This window comes from Pipistrellus kuhlii, unplaced genomic scaffold (assembly GCF_014108245.1).
Source record: "Pipistrellus kuhlii isolate mPipKuh1 unplaced genomic scaffold, mPipKuh1.p scaffold_m20_p_90, whole genome shotgun sequence".
NCBI classification, from domain to species: Eukaryota; Metazoa; Chordata; class Mammalia; order Chiroptera; family Vespertilionidae; genus Pipistrellus; species Pipistrellus kuhlii.
The window spans coordinates 458,502-474,444 of record NW_023425596.1 but is presented as its reverse complement, the minus strand read 5'-3'; the positions used below and the strand labels follow the sequence as shown (position 1 = coordinate 474,444).

At 42.2% G+C, this 15,943-nt stretch overlaps 1 protein-coding gene across 1 annotated transcript in view; it reads right to left on the bottom strand.

Moving 5' to 3' along the window:
- Window positions 1-7,254: 7,254 nt before the first annotated feature.
- The window catches only part of LOC118713949 (zinc finger protein 234-like), a 71,136-nt gene continuing 62,447 nt past the window's right edge, over window positions 7,255-15,943 (bottom strand). The window contains exon 4 of the mRNA XM_045578182.1: window positions 7,255-10,350. Coding sequence (XP_045434138.1) covers window positions 8,468-10,350 — 1,883 coding nt within the window. The 3' untranslated portion in view covers window positions 7,255-8,467. The remainder of the gene's footprint in view (window positions 10,351-15,943) is intronic.

Sequence of the window (15,943 nt, the reverse complement as noted above, 5' to 3'; positions counted from 1 at the left end):
AATGATCCAGCTATGGCGTTCCCTGGGGTGGAAGTGCCGGCTGCTCTACCTAGAGTCTGGATTGTATTTCACAGTTTACGGATCCGGAGCGAAAGCCATAACCCCGTTTTCCTGGAGCCGAAATGCTTCCGAACATAGAGAGCTATATTGTATGCCTGTGTATGCATGCTTTAAAGGCAGCTTTTTTCCCCGGAATGTGATTGCCTCTCATCCTGTGGACTACACTTCCCAGTCTCCTGCGGGCAGCCCTTTCCGCCAAGCTGCCTTTTTTCTTTTGGGGAGTCGGTATTTGGATAGTCAGTCTTTAGCAGAGTCAGCCTGAATTCTATACTGTTAGGTGAGCGTGGTCACCTAACTTGACGGGGGGAGGGGGTTTAGATGCAACTAGATTAGCATGAAGGTTAAAGCTCGGTGATGGTTCTATGGAATGTTATCCTATTCTTCGAGCATTTGACCATTCTGGTAAATTTCCAAAGTAAAAAGCAAAAGAGGGGGGAAAAAGACCTATGACATATTATTTATATATATCAATATATATATCAATATCTATATCTATATCTATATATCTATATCTATATCTATATCTATATCTATATATCTATATCTATATATATATATATATATATATATATAATGTGTGTGTGTGTGTGTGTGTGTGTGTGTGTGTGTGTGTATGCATATATTGATGTCAGAGAGGAACGGAGAGGGAGAAATAGAAACATCAATGAGAGTATCATTGATCGGCTGCCTCCTGCACGCCCCCTACTGGGGATTGAGCCCGTACATGTGACCTCTTGGTTCTTAGGTCAATGCTCTCCAACTGAGTGATGCCAGCTGGGCATGACACCTGTTTTGTAAAATGTAGGTAAGTAAACCTAAAACCTGAAGAAGAAGAAAACCCCACACTAAAGTGTTAGCAGTTATCTATATCCTGGGAATATGAATAATTCGAAATTTCTTCAAATTTCATACATTCTCAATAATCAAAATATCAACAAATTATTACTTGAAAAAAGTACAATTAAGTAATGAAAGATGCCTTAAAAAGCTTATTCACACCTTGCTGACGAGCTATTTCGAGCCAGACATCGCCCATGCAGATACTTTTCTTTTCGTAGTTTGGCAAATCACAGTTCTCCCTTTATGTTCCACAGACCAGTCTTTTGTTCTTTAGTAATAGTTCAGCTGTGGAAACGCTAGTAATTATCTGGGTAACCAGGATGCCAACAATCAAGAAAAGGCCCTAAGACAGATAATGTAGTCTGTTGTAACTTTTTGCCTTCACCCTTATATGTCTTTAAAAAAAAAAAAAAAAAAAGTGCCATCCCTCACATAAAGCTTCATTTTTTAAAAAAAATGTATTTTATTGATTTCTTACAGAGAGGAAGGGAGAGAGATAGCTAGAAACGTCGATGAGAGAGAAACATCGACCAGCTGCCTCCTGCACACCCCCTACCGGGGATGTGCCCACAACCGATTTACATGCCCTTGACCGGAATCGAAGCTGGGACCCTTCAGTCCGCAGACCGACGCTCTACCACTGAGCCAAATGAATCTTTACAAAAACTCCATATTTTATTATTTTTGCCAGATTATACATCTTGAATCTGATGCATCTCTCCATGGAATCATTGCTTCGAGTGATAGCAGCGGCTTGGTATATGAAAAGATTTAAATTTTGAGATAAAGTAATCCAAAAGAGGTCCGATGATCTGTGTTACATGTTCTTGAATTATCTTTCAGGTGAAAGAATATAAGTATTTGCTCAAACCTCTTCATAGTTTTTGGAAATAGGGGTGATACAAGTGATACAAGTAGGGGTGATACAAGTAAATGATTGGTAGTCTTTCCATTCTGGCTTCTTCATTAGTCCCATCAATATAGTTAAACCAAGAAACTTCTTTATAACCACAATGCTACATACCCATGAATGACATAATCAAGGGGCAGACTCGTTGAACACCAAAGCTCCACTGAAGCAAGTCCTGCTCCATAGGGGTGTCTCTTGCACAGCAGTTCTTCGACTGTAGTCACAGTTGGTCCTCACAGCCTGTTGGCCTGGAGATCAACTCCTCCAAATGATGCCAACAGCAATCAAACCTCAACTGCAACAAGACTGTGCACACAGCCCACACAGAGGCCCACCTAGAATAAATGGCAATGAATAAATATCTAGTGACAATTGAATCTAAAAATCAAAAAAATAAACCAAAAAAGGAATCTAATGAACAAAATAAATTAATGAATAAAAAATAGAACCAAAGGCATGGAAACATGCAACAGACTGATGAATCTCAGAGGGGGGCAGGAGGGGAGAATAGGAAGAGATTAACCAAAAAACTTCTATGCATATATGCATTACCTATGGACACAGACAATAGGATGGTGAAGGCCTGGGTAAGGTGAGAACTGTGTGAAGGGGGGTAATGGGGAGAAAAGGGGGGACATTTGTAATACTCTCAACAATAAGATTTAAAAACAAAATAAATTTGAAGAGTTACATGTATCCAGTGGTACCATATTGACTATTGGTTCAACTTGCACTTTTAGGCCGAGTATCGGTATGGGTTGATTTGTGTGTTTGGTGTGAGATAGAAGTCAAGGCTCATTTCTTTTCCCCTTGGGCATTTATTGGTGTGATCGTCTTTCCTTCACTAGCACTGGAGCAGCTCCTCTGTTGTATTGTATATCAGGAGAGCTACCAGAACTGAACTCTATTGCTTCACTGGGCTGATGGCCACCATTGTGCATTACCACTGTTTTAATAACTGTAATTTTAAAATAGGTTTGACATTTGATACCATAACACCTTCAGTTGTGTAGTTATTCTAGATTCTTTCCTATTCTTGGCCCTTTAAATGCCTATATAAATTCTAGAATCTATATACCTGTACCCTAGCTGGATTGGCTTAGTGGATAGAGTGTCGGCCTGTAGACTGAAAATGTGAACTCCCCATGAAGCCACTCCCACATTCTTTACATTTGTAAGGTTTCTCTCCTGTGTTAACTTTCTGATGAATTTGCACAAGGGAGCTTTAAATGTCTCCCCACACATTACAAATAGGGGGTTTTGCTCCTAGGAGAAAATTCTGATGAAGTTCAAGATTGGGCCCACCACCTAACATGTGCCCTGACTGGGAACCAAACCCATGACCTCCTGGTTAATGGACTGACACTCAGTTATTCTCTCTCCTTTTAAAGAGAGTTTTAAAAATAATCAGCCTATTTAATATACTTGAAATGACACAGAAAGCTTTCCAAAATCAAAATTAATACTAATAGTAATAATGTCCTATTTATGTACATTTTATTATATTATTTTTTTAATATTTTATTGATATTTTACAGAGAGGAAGAGAGAAGGATAGAGAGAAACATTGATGTGAGAGAAACATCGACCAGCTGCCTCTTGCACACTCCCTACTGGGGATGTGCCCGCAACCAAGGTACATGCCCTTGACCGGAATCGAACCTGGGACCTTTCAGTCTACAGGCCGACACTCTACCCACTGAGCCAAACTGGTTCGGCCTATTTATGTACATTTAAAAAAAAAATGGATATTCTAGAGATCCAAGATGGCTGCGCCCAGGTGAACACCTAGCCGCAGCCGCACACAACAATTTCAATAAAATACAACTAAAATATAAAACGGACATTGCCCAGAACTACAGGAAGGTTGACTGACTGGAAATTCTACAGCGAGAAGCGAGAAAACCAGAAGGAGGTGCGGAGGAGCTGGAAAAGCCAAGGTACGGAGACGCGGCGCGCAGAGAGGACGGAGCCGGAGAGGAGGGAGGCCGAGTGCCTGGCGGGCGTTCCCTAGCGGAAAGGAGATAAAACTCCGACTGTGCTGGGCCCCCGACTGCTCTGAACCCCAGTTCTAGGCCAGACCCCGGGGACTCAGGCTCAGCCATAGGGCGCCGGGCTGTAAGGCGAAACCCTGGGGAAGTGGCGAAAGGAGGTCCCGGAGGCGCGCACACTGCGCGCAGAGAAGGGACGGTCGGCTGTGCCGCGGGATTGCCCTGACTGGGAAGGAGACTGGGGCTCCAGACTGCTCTGAACGCCACCTCCAACTCCACTTCCAACTGAACTGAACCCCAATACCGGGCTCATTGTGGGAGAGCATAGACTGTTTGGCAGCAGGCGAAAATCGAGGGCACCTTTCTCTCAGAGGCACCAGCAGCGAGCACTGAAGGACCCGCATAGGGCGGGGCTGACAGAAGCCAAAGCTGCAGGCTCCACCCTGAAACCCCGTCCCATCTGTAACTGCGAAATTCGACAACAAAATAGATCACAAACGAAAGAAATGGAGGACAAAAAGTGTCTGGATATAGAGTTCAAATCTATGCTTATAAGGTTTTTCAAGAATTTCCTAGAAAAGATGGATAAGGCCTATGAGGATATGAAAAGAGATCAACTAGAATTAATAAGGAGTCATCGAGAAATGATAAGGAATCAACAAGAAATAAAGAATACATTGTCTGAAATAAAAAATATTTTACAGAGTCCTAAAAACAGAAGGGAAGATTGCAAAAATCAAGTCAAAGATTTGGAACATAAAGACCCAGAAGACACTCCTCCACAGAAGCAAGAAGGCAAGAGAATCCAGAAAATTGAAGATAATGTAAGAAACCTCTGGGACAACTTCAAGCGAACCAACATCAGAATTATTGGGGTCCCAGAAGATGAGAGAGAGCAAGATATCGAAAACATACTGAAAGAAATAGTGACAGAAAACTTCCCCCACCTGGTCAAAGAATTAGACTTACAAGTCCAGGAAGTGCACAGAACTCCAAACAAAAGGAATCCAAAGAGGACCACACCGAGACACATCATTATTAAAATTCCAAGAGCAAAAGACAAAGAGAATATTAAAAGAAGCAAGAGCAAAGAAGGTAGTAACCTATAAAGGAGCACCTATACGATTGTCAGCTGACTTCTCAACAGAAACCATGCAGGCCAGAAGGGAATGGCAAGAAATATTCAAGGTGATGAATAGCAAGAACCTACAGCCAAAAATAATCTACCCAGCAAAGCTATCACTCAGAATCGAAGGCCAGATAAAGAGCTTCACTAATAAAAAAAAGCTAAAGGAGTTCATCACCGCCAAACCAGAATTATATGAATTGCTGAAGGGGGTTCTTTTAGAAGAGAAAGTAAACAAAGATAAAAATTATGAACAACAAATACATAACTATCAACAAGTGAATCTAAAAACCAAGGAAATTAAAAAAATCTGATGAACAATATTAACTGTTGAATATAATAGAATCAGAGGTATGGAAGGGGAGTGAACTGACGATTCTTGGGGAAAAGGGGAGAGGGGGGCGTGGGAAGAGACTGAACATAAACTGTGCACCTATGGATGAGGACAAAGGGGAGAGGGGAAAGGGCAGAGGGTGGGGTGGGAACCTGGTGGAGGAGAGCAATGGTGGGGGGGGGGGGGGCGGGGGAAGGAACATTTGTAATAATATGAACAATAAAAACTTTAAAAAAATCAATAAAATATATTGAAAAAAATAAAAATAAAATAAATAAAATAAAAAAATGGATATTCTAAACATTTCACTCTGCCCTAGGGAAAACTTGCAAACATTTAAAGCCAAGTTCAAACAGGCAGCTCCCAGGGATAGCAGATGTCCTGTCAGTGACACAGCACAAGCCAAGAGCCGTGGTTCTCTATGGGTTGTCTGGCAGCGGTACAATGGATATTTGTGATCTATACATTGGAAATAAATTACTTCCAATGCTCACACACTTCCAATAAGCCATGTGTAACTTATTTACAAAAAAATTGTTGAGTTTGAATATTGTACCTTAAAAGAAAGTGTTGTTTTTTATCAATTGCATTGAAATCAAATTTATAACCACGCCATTGTTTTATCATTTACAAACAGTCATTTTATTTTATACATTTACAAATATATCTTTAGAAAAATCCATAAAAAAGACTCTGACTTACTCTAAATTACAGGTTTCCAAAGAGATCATATCTTTAAATTAGATAAAAATTTATAAAACTCTGAAGACTTCTAAGACCATCACTTACAACGTGGAGATTTTAAAAATACATTAACTAGCCGAAACCGGTTTGGCTCAATGGATAGAGCGTCGGCTTGGGGACTGAAAGGTCCCAGGTTCGATTCCGGTCAAGGGCATGTACCTTGGTTGCGGGCATATCCCCAGTAGGGGGTGTGCAAGAGGCAGCTGATCTATGACTCTCTCTCATCGATGTTTCTAACTCTCTATCTCTCCCTTCCTCTCTGTACAAAATCAATAAAATATATTTTAAAAAAAAACATTAACTAAAGACTTTCTACAACAGTGTTGGAAGAGATCTTACCTCATCAGGTGCCTAACCACGAATGGACATCTGACCCTGACTCTGACACTTAACCTCTATCTACAGTGGAGATCAAAAACTTTTCAAGAATGAAAAGCCCAAACATCAGAAATAGACAGCCATCCTGAGATACCAACAAGGCCTACATACCTACAAATTAATGTTACTACTACTATTAGTAATAATAATACTTGTTCTTTAGGCTTTTCTCAAAACCTATACAGGTATATGTAACCCAACTGTTAATAATTACTGAATGTGTACGACATCTACCTGCATAATAAATAATAGTCTTTTTATAGTATCACTTTAAAAATATTTTTTAAAAAGCTATTATAAAGCTATTATAAAAAGTTAAGTAAAAAGAAATATTAAGCCCAGCAGGTGTGGCTCCATGGCTGAGTGTTGACTTATGAACCAGGAGGTCATGGATTGATTCCTGTTCAGGGCACATGCCCAGATTTTGGGCTACATCCCTAGTGGATGGTGAGCAGAAGGCAGGCAATTGATTCTCTCTTATTACTAATATTCCTATCTATCCCTCTACCTTCCTCTCTGAAATCAATTTATATATATATTGGAAATAAATTACTTCCAATGCTCAATACACACTTCCAATAAGCCATGTGTAACTTATTTACAAAAAAATTGTAATATATATATATATTTTTTTTTTGCTGGGCCTGTGCAGCTCAATTGATTAAGTGTTGTCCTATGCAACAAGAGGTTGCTGATTTGATTCCTGGTCAGGGCACATGCCTGGGTTTTGGGCTTGATCCTTAGTAACACATGTGCAGGGGGCAGCCGATCAATGTTTCTCTCTCATTGATGTTTCTATCTCTCCCTTTCTCTTCCTCTCTCTAAAATCAATAAAAAAATTTTAAAGAGAAATATTAAGTAATTTTATATGTAAACACGAAAACCTAATTATGAAACATATCTCACATTTGCATAACTTCTATCTTGTCCCTGATGAGCGTGAAGACTTGAGTTCTGCCTGAAGTCCTTACCACACATGTCACATTTATAGGGTCTCTGTCCTGTGTGGATCCTCTGATGAACAGGAAGATACGATCTCCCCACAGCACCTTTCTCACACACGGCACGTCTGTGGGGTTTCTTCCACTGTGAACTCACTGATGACCTTGCAGAAGTGAAGTCTGATTGAACCTCTCAGCACACACAGAACTTTGTAGTGTTTCTCTGCAGTTGGACTTGCTGATGAGTTTGGAGACTGCGGTCTAACTGGAAACTCTTACCACAACCAGCACATTTGTAGGGTTTCTCTTTTGTGCAGACTCATTGATGTTCTTAAAGACGTGAACTGTGATTAGAGCCTTTATGACGTGTCTCACATTTTTATAGCTTCCGTTTTGTGTGGATTCTCTGATACACTTGCAGATTTGATGTCTGACTTGAGGAATGACTGACGCCCTTATCGTACACGCCACAATTACAGGGCTTCTGTCCTGTGTGGATCCTCTGGTGAATATGAAGGTAAGATCCCCACATGAAGCCTTTTCCACACCCAGCACACTTGCAGGGTTTCTCTCCCGTGTGGCCTCACTGAAGAACTTGCAGATGTGATGTCTGACTGAAGTCCTTGCCACACACGGCACATCAGTAGGTTTTGACTCCACTGGGGACTCGCCAATGGGCTTGAAGAAGTGAACTCCAACTGAAGCCCTTCCCATGCACAGCACATGCGTAGGGTTTCTCTCCAGTGTAAACTCGCCGAAGTCCTTGAAGATGTGAACAGTGATTAAAGCCCTTACCACAAGACTCACATTTGTATGGCTTCTCTCCTGTGTGGACTTGCTGATGAACCTGCACATGTGATGTCTGACTGAGGCTCTTACCACACACACACAGCACACTAGCAGGGTTACTGTCCAGGACGGACTCAATGGAATTCTTTTAGACATGAACTATGATAAAAGCCCTTACACATGTCTCACATATTTATGGCTTTGCTCGAGTGTGGACTTAGTGACGAGCTTGAAGACAAGATTTAGTGAGACTGAAGTACTGTCTCACAGGTGACATTTATAGCGATTCTCCCCTGTGTGGATCCTCGGATAAATCTGAAAATACAGGCTATACATGAAGCCTTTCCCACACTCTTAACATTTGTAGGGATTCTCAACAGTGTGGATTCGCTGATGGTCTTGAAGACTTGAGGTATGGCTGAAGTTCTTACCACCCACAGTACATTTGTAGTGTTTCTCTCCAGTGTGGACTCGCTGATGGGATTGAAGGTATGAACTCCGACTGAAGCTCTTTACACACACAGCACATTTGTAGGGTTTCTCTCCTGTGTGGACTCGCTGATGAGTTTGGAGACTTGAGGTTTGACTAAAGCTCTTCCCACACTCGCTACATTTGTAGGGTTTCTCTCCTGTGTGGGTCCTCTGATGAACATGAAGACTTGAGGTCACCATGAAGCCTTTACCACACACAGCACATTTGTAGGGTTTCTCACCACGGTGGACACGTTGATGGTACTGAAGACTTGAGGTCTGACTGAAGCTCTTCTCACACACAGCACAACTGTAGGGCTTCTCTCCTGTGTGGAATCGCTGATGGCCTTGAAGATGCGAACTCCGACTGAAACTCTTACCACACACGGCGCATTGGTACGGCTTCTCTCCGGTGTGGATTCGCCGATGGGCCTGAAGATGTGAACTCTGACTGAAGCTCTTCCCACACACCCCGCATTTGTACGGTTTCTCTTCTGTGTGGATCCTCTCATGAACATGAAGATACGAGCTCCACATGAAGCCTTTCCCACACACAGCGCATTTGTAGGGTTTCTCTCCCGTGTGGACTCGCTGATGAACTTGCAGATGTGATTTCTGACTGAAGCTCTTACCACACACAGCGCATTTGTAGGGTTTCTCTCCCGTGTGGATTCGCTGATGGGCTTGAAGACTTGAGGTCTGACTGAAGCTCTTACCACACACAGAGCATTTGTAGGGTTTGTCTCCAGTGTGGACTTGTTGATGTTCTTGAAGATGTGAACTACGAATGAAGCCTGTGCCATATGCCTCACATTTGTATGGGTTCTCTCCAGTGTGGACTCGCTGATGGACATGAAGCTGAGAACTTAGTCTGAAGCCCTTTTCACACACAGCACATGTGTAGAGTTTCTCTCTAGTGTGGACTTGGTGGTGAACTTTAAGATGTGAACTCCGACTGAAGCCTTTCCCACACACACCACATTTATAGGGTTTCTCTCCTGTGTTGACTCTCTGATGGATTTGCAGAGGTAAGCTTTGACAGAAGTCTTCACCACACTCACCATTCCTACTGAATGTCTCTTCTGTGAAAACACTTTGATGAGTGCAAAGCAGCAAGCTATAACTGATGCCACCCCCCCACTCGCTACACTTATGAGATTTTGCTCCACGGTATAACTGCTGATGAAGTTCAAGATTGGGGCCAGAACTGAAGCCTTGTCCATTCTCATGAGAATTTTGCTCTCCTACATGGATTCCATTATGCCGACATGAAGTCTTCATGAAACATTTCCCACAATTATTGTGGCTACACGACTTCTCACCTTTCTGTACTTCCTGATCATCATCATGATCATGAGAGGTCCTTTTAATATCACAACCATCACACTTACACAGTTTACACTTCCCATCAAACTGCTGACACCTACTCTGATAATTCTGTGCCTCTCTCCAGAAATCCCAGGTGGTCTTACTTGGAAACTCTTGATTTTTTATACGCTTGTCACTTTGAACTTCCCCTTGAACCTTTATTGCATAGTTCTCATCTTCAGAAACCTGAGTGGATTCTGTTGCCCACAACTGACAGAAGGAATCGCTTTGGATTGGCAAATCAGATTTCTTGCCTTGTAGATTTATTATCAAGTCTTGATTTCTGGTTAACTTAGTCATAATTTGTTCCCATATTGGCCAGCATACAAAGTCTTCATGAAAAAGGTCCCTTAATTCAACTTCCTGAAGAATCTTTATCTCATTTTGATTCCAGTGTCCTGAAAGGATAAGAATTCAGAGATGAAAATGAGGACAAATGAATATTTACTCAGAAATAAAAATATTTTCACCAGTCAACCACACTGGGAGACCATATTCGATCAGCTTGGACTTAGTCATTGGCTTTTTCATGCCTATGAAAACAAAGAGGTGATGAGTAGACTCCTATCCACTAAGTGTTAAGGAGACTCACTTAGAACTATAACAAGACTTACCTATGAAATAAAAATTAGAAATAAATAGCTACAGAGCAGGGAACTTTCTCAGCAAAGGTAAAAAGGATAGATAATATTCAACTGGTGAAGAACTGGAAAAAAAATAGAAAACTCATTTCCATATCTTATGGGAGTAAAATTCCTAAGATAATTGTTGCCACTGAATTTTATGATCAATGTGAACAGCTAATATTCTCTTCCATGATTTGTACACGTATATGTATTTGTACGTATGAGAAGGTGCCCTGGTACCAAGCACACAGGATGGTCCCCAATGATTCTTCCTCCTGATGTCTATATCCTTTCAAATCCCTTCTCACAATGTGTCAGGACTGGTCTGTGAAGCCAATGGAATATGGCAGAAGTGAGAATATATCACTTCCAAGGCTGGGCTATAAAAGACATTGTGGTTTCTGCCTTCCACCGACTTGGTTGTAACCAGCGGGGGAAACTAACTGCCATGTTTGGAAGACACTCAGGGGCTCAATGGAGAGGCCCACTGGCTAGGAACTGAGGCCTTCTCCCAACCATCATAAGAATGAGTGCATCTTGGAAGCCAGAACTTTAGTTCCATTAAATCTTCAAAGGCCTGAAGCTCTGCTAGACTCCTTGACAAGTTCATGAGATTCTGACCTTTATCATCCAGATAAGCTGCCAACAGATTCCTGACTCACAGAAGTATAAATAAATGCTTGTTGTTGTAAGCTACTAAGTTTAAGAATAGCCCTAGCTGGCTCAGTGGATAGAGCGTTGGACTGCGGACTGGAAGGTCCCGGGTTCGATTCTGATCAACGGCACATGCCCGGGTTGTGGGCTCAGTCCCCAGTAGGAGGTGTACAGGAGGCAGCTGATCAATGATTCCCTATCACAATTGATATTTCTCTCTCTCTCTCCCTCTCCCTTCCTCTCTGAAATCAATAAAAATATATTTTTAAAAATACAACAGGCAATCAAATGATCCTTTCCTGATTTATTCTCAATTTTGGTTATACTGTATGCAGTTTCGACAAAGAGCTATACTGTCTTTATTCTATTTTGTTCACTACAATAAAGATGTAACTCACCCACTGATTTTAAACCCCATCAAGATGTCGCTACTGCAATTTGCAAAGGAAAAGGAAAGGTACAGACAGGGTATCTTACAGGACTTGGGAAATTGAGATCCCAGGTTTGTGGACACATTTCAGAAGTCCCAAAGTATTACACATTTGAAATCAAAATACTCCTGGGGGCTCACATTCCGTCACAGAGCCCCGTCCTCACCCACGGAGACCAGGTTCCGGAAGTTCTCCAGCGTCACGTCCCGGTACAGCTTCCTCTGGGCAGCGTCCAGCAGCCCCAGCTCCTCCTCCGTGAAGACCACAGCCACGTCCTGGAAGGTCACCGCCTCCTACGGCACCGAACACAGGAAACCTCGGCTTTACGACCAGCGGCCACGGGGAGAGGGCAGCCCTGAGGGGCAGAGGGGAAGGGGGAAGTTGTCCTGGATTCTGCTGGCCCTGAGTCTACTTTAAGGACCTTCCCCCTCTTCTCAACCCGGCATGTCAATGTCATACACTGATTTTCCACACCGATTTTCCCGTTCAAAGGGTGTGCAATTTACCCTCTTTGGCTGAACACCAGAAGGTCTCAGGTTCAATATCTAGTGAGGGCACATGCATGGTTGTGGGCTCAATCCCTAGTAGGGGACTTGCAGGAGGCAGCTGATTGATGCTTCTCCCTCACCCTCTCATTTCCTTTCTCTCTCAAAAAAAATTGATAAAAACATATATGAAAAATTGTGCAATTGAAAACAATCCCTGTTTATTTCACTTGGTGTCATTTGTGAGTATTCCTATATAAGCACCCTGGAACTGTAACTCTTCAATCGTGGGGGATCTACGTTTTGATTGGTACCCTGTTTCCCCGAAAATAAGACAGGGTCTTATATTAATTTTTGCTCCCAAAGATGTGCTAGGTCTTATTTTCAGAGGATGTCTTATTTTTCCATGAAGAAGAATATGGTACACATTTATTGTTAAATGAAAATAAAGGAAATTTATTACCTGTATACGGTACGGTAGTATGGTAGTTGTCAATGCAAACCAGACAAACTGTGAATCCTACAGTATCAAGCATTTACTCATTTATTCAATGACAATCATGTCATCATCTTCTGGAACATCATCATAACAATCCAATTCCTGAATTTCCTGGTGAATTTCTTGTGACTCCATTTCTTTCAGAATCAGTGGACCAAATCTCTCATGTTTAGCCTAGAGGGGCCTTATTTTCAGGGGGATGCCTTATATTTCACTCAGAAGGAAACCTGTAAATAGGTCTTATTTTTCGGAGGATGTCTTATTTTCGGGGAAACATGGTACTACCAAATTGTTCCAATTTGTTAATTTACTCCCAACAGACTCCGATGGACTTTATCTTTCCTTTTATCAATTCCTACTTGTAGTTAACCCAGTTTATTGAATCTGTAGGTTTATGTCCCTTAGAAGTTAGGGAAATTTTCCACCATATTTCTTCAAATAGTTTTTCAGTCACACCCTCTTCCTCCTCTCCTCCTGGATCTCTGATGACAGGTGCCGGAAGCCAATTCCAGCATGTCATAGATGCAAGAGTTTCATCAAAAGGTTGATGGAACTTGGGGACTCAGCAAGGGCTGAATCATGTATGTTATTGCCTGTTTGAAAATGGCTAAGGGCATTTCCCCAAACCTGAAAAGGATACATAAATGATTGCTTGCTGCCAAACAGCTGAGAGCATTTCAAGCTACATGTTATTGCCTCCTACTGGCCAAACATCTGAACAGCCGTAGGCAGTTTCCCCAATATGACAATGGATTCTGTATACCAAACATTACCCTTTAATGTGTATATCTACCTTGCCTTAAGACAAATTGTGTTAATAAAGAGCAAGGGGTCCTGAGACAAGAAAGAACTTAGTTCCTTTAGCTCAGTCTTCTCTGGCTCCCCAAAATGTCTTCCAAAATTACGTTTTGTCTCTGGACTCTTGATTAATTTACACGCAGTACCTTCTCAAGATTCCTGAACCCTTCTAGATGCTGGATTAAGATCCCTGGCAACAGGCTGAAACCGGTTTGGCTCAATGGATAGAGTGTCGGTCTGTGGACTGAAATGTCCAAGGTTCAATTCCGGTCAAGGGCATGTACATTGGTTGTGGGGACATCCTCAGTAGGGTGTGTGCAAGAGGCAGCTAATCGATGATTCTCTCTCATCGGTGTTCTAACTATCTTTCCCCCTTTCCTTTCTGTAAAATATCAATAAAATTTTTTAAAAATAAAATAAAAAAAAGAAAGAAAGAAATCATTTCTGGGTGTGAGCCTAGAGTGAAACGCTATGGCTGGTTGCTCTGTGTTCTGTACTCTAGATAGCCCAGTACTAGGAAATCCTGTGTTGCAGAGACTTCACTGGCAACCCTCCCCCTCTCCCCACCCCATGCACATGTAAGTTCACATAAGTTCACATGTAAGTTCACATAATAAACTCATGTCTTTCACAGCCAGTCCGAGACACAGGAGAGAACATTCGGGGATAATGTAAACAGTCTATATCGGGTTTTGGGTGGTAGTCCAATGTAATGATTCAGCTTTCAAAATGGGGCATAGCACTGTCACCGACCTAACACTTAAGATGTCTAATTTTTGTAAATAAGTTATATTTCAAGTTTAAAACCCATGCAAAAATGTTATGAGTCAAAACAAAATTCATTCAGTGGCACATTGGGGCATATGCATGTTTGTAGCTTTTGAAGTTTACACAAAAAATAGAAACTCTTCTGAAAGAAGTACATAAAATATGCCGAAACCGGTTTGGCTCAGTGGATAAAGCGTCAGCCTGAGGAATGAAAGGTCCCAGGTTTGATTCCGGTCAAGGGCATGTATCTTGGTTGCAGGCACATCCCCAGTAGGGGGTGTGCAAGAGGCAGCTGATGGATGCCTGTCTCTCACCAATGTTTCTTGCTCTCTATTCCTCTCCCTTCCTCTTTGTAAAAAAATCAATAAAATATATATTTTTAAAAAGTACATAAAATAATGCCAAATTACAACAAAGCTGCTAACATTAAGTGAAAACATAAGATTTAAAATTGTACATGTGCTGTGGTTATAATTATATAAAATATAGCATGGGGAAATAGCTGACCTAGCAATGTAGTAATGTGACTTTTTATAATATTCTTCATTGTTTAAAGTCTTACATATATCATCTTTTTCCATCATTGACCTCTCCCCAGCCACTCCCACCTCCTAGTAATGTGGTTTTAAAAAATATTTTTTAGCCTTAGTTGGTATGGCTCAGTGGATAGAGCATCAGACTTAAGACTGAAGGGTTCCAGGTTCAATTCCGGTCAAGGGCACATGCCCGGATTACAGGCTCAATCCCATTGTGGGGCGTGCGGGAGACAGCCGACCAATGATTCTCTCTCATCACTGAAGTTTCTACTGGTATCTCTCTCCCTCTCCCTTCCTCTCTGAAATAAATAAAAACATATTTTAAAAAAATGTATATCTATGAATTTCTGCACTTTTGTAAAATGAAAATGATAAAACCAAAAGTGAAAACAAAAGCTAAAGACAAAAACAAAAATAAAACCCATACAAACGATAGTCACTGGCACATAACACACACCCGTCTTCCATCCTTCCCAAGGGAGAGGAAGATGCTGTGTCTAACCTCTGAGAAGAGACCTTTAAGAGATCAAATCAAAACTCCACTCACCTGGGACGCGGCCATTTCCTCCTGTGCCTGGAGAAGCACGGAACCCTGGGAAGGCAGAGGTGGCAAAGGGGAGAGAAGCCATGAGACGCGGGCCGGCACACGGGGCCGCTCTGGGTGAATTTTAAAGGGATCCTCCTGTGGCCCCTAGCAGTGCCTCTCAGCCAGGGGCCCGGGGCCGGGAACGCCTGCCCGGCTCCACGCAGTAAGGCCAGCGAGTCCCTGATGCTCCAAGGGTCAGCACTCCCCTCCGGGTACCATGGGAATGAAGGGCACTGGGATGTACTGGCCATGACAATGGAAGCAGACTCGGAGGCCAAAAGGCCTGGGTGGGGCATATTGTCAGGATCCCACTACTGATTCTTCTGACCCACTAGCTCAGTGGTCAGCAAACTCATTAATCAACAGAGCAGCAAACCATGGCTTGCGAGCCGCATGGGGCTCGGGAACTGCATGTGGCTCACGAACAGTTCGCCAACCACTGCACCAGCTCATTGCGCCTATTCCACATCTATAGCACCGTTATCTAGCTCACGGCGTTATCAATACATTCAAAGAAGCATGCAGTGACTGATAGCTCTCATATTCGTGGGCCTTCCTACTTCAGGCAGAAGGACTGTGGTGGGAATGAGAGCAGTGCATCCACCTCT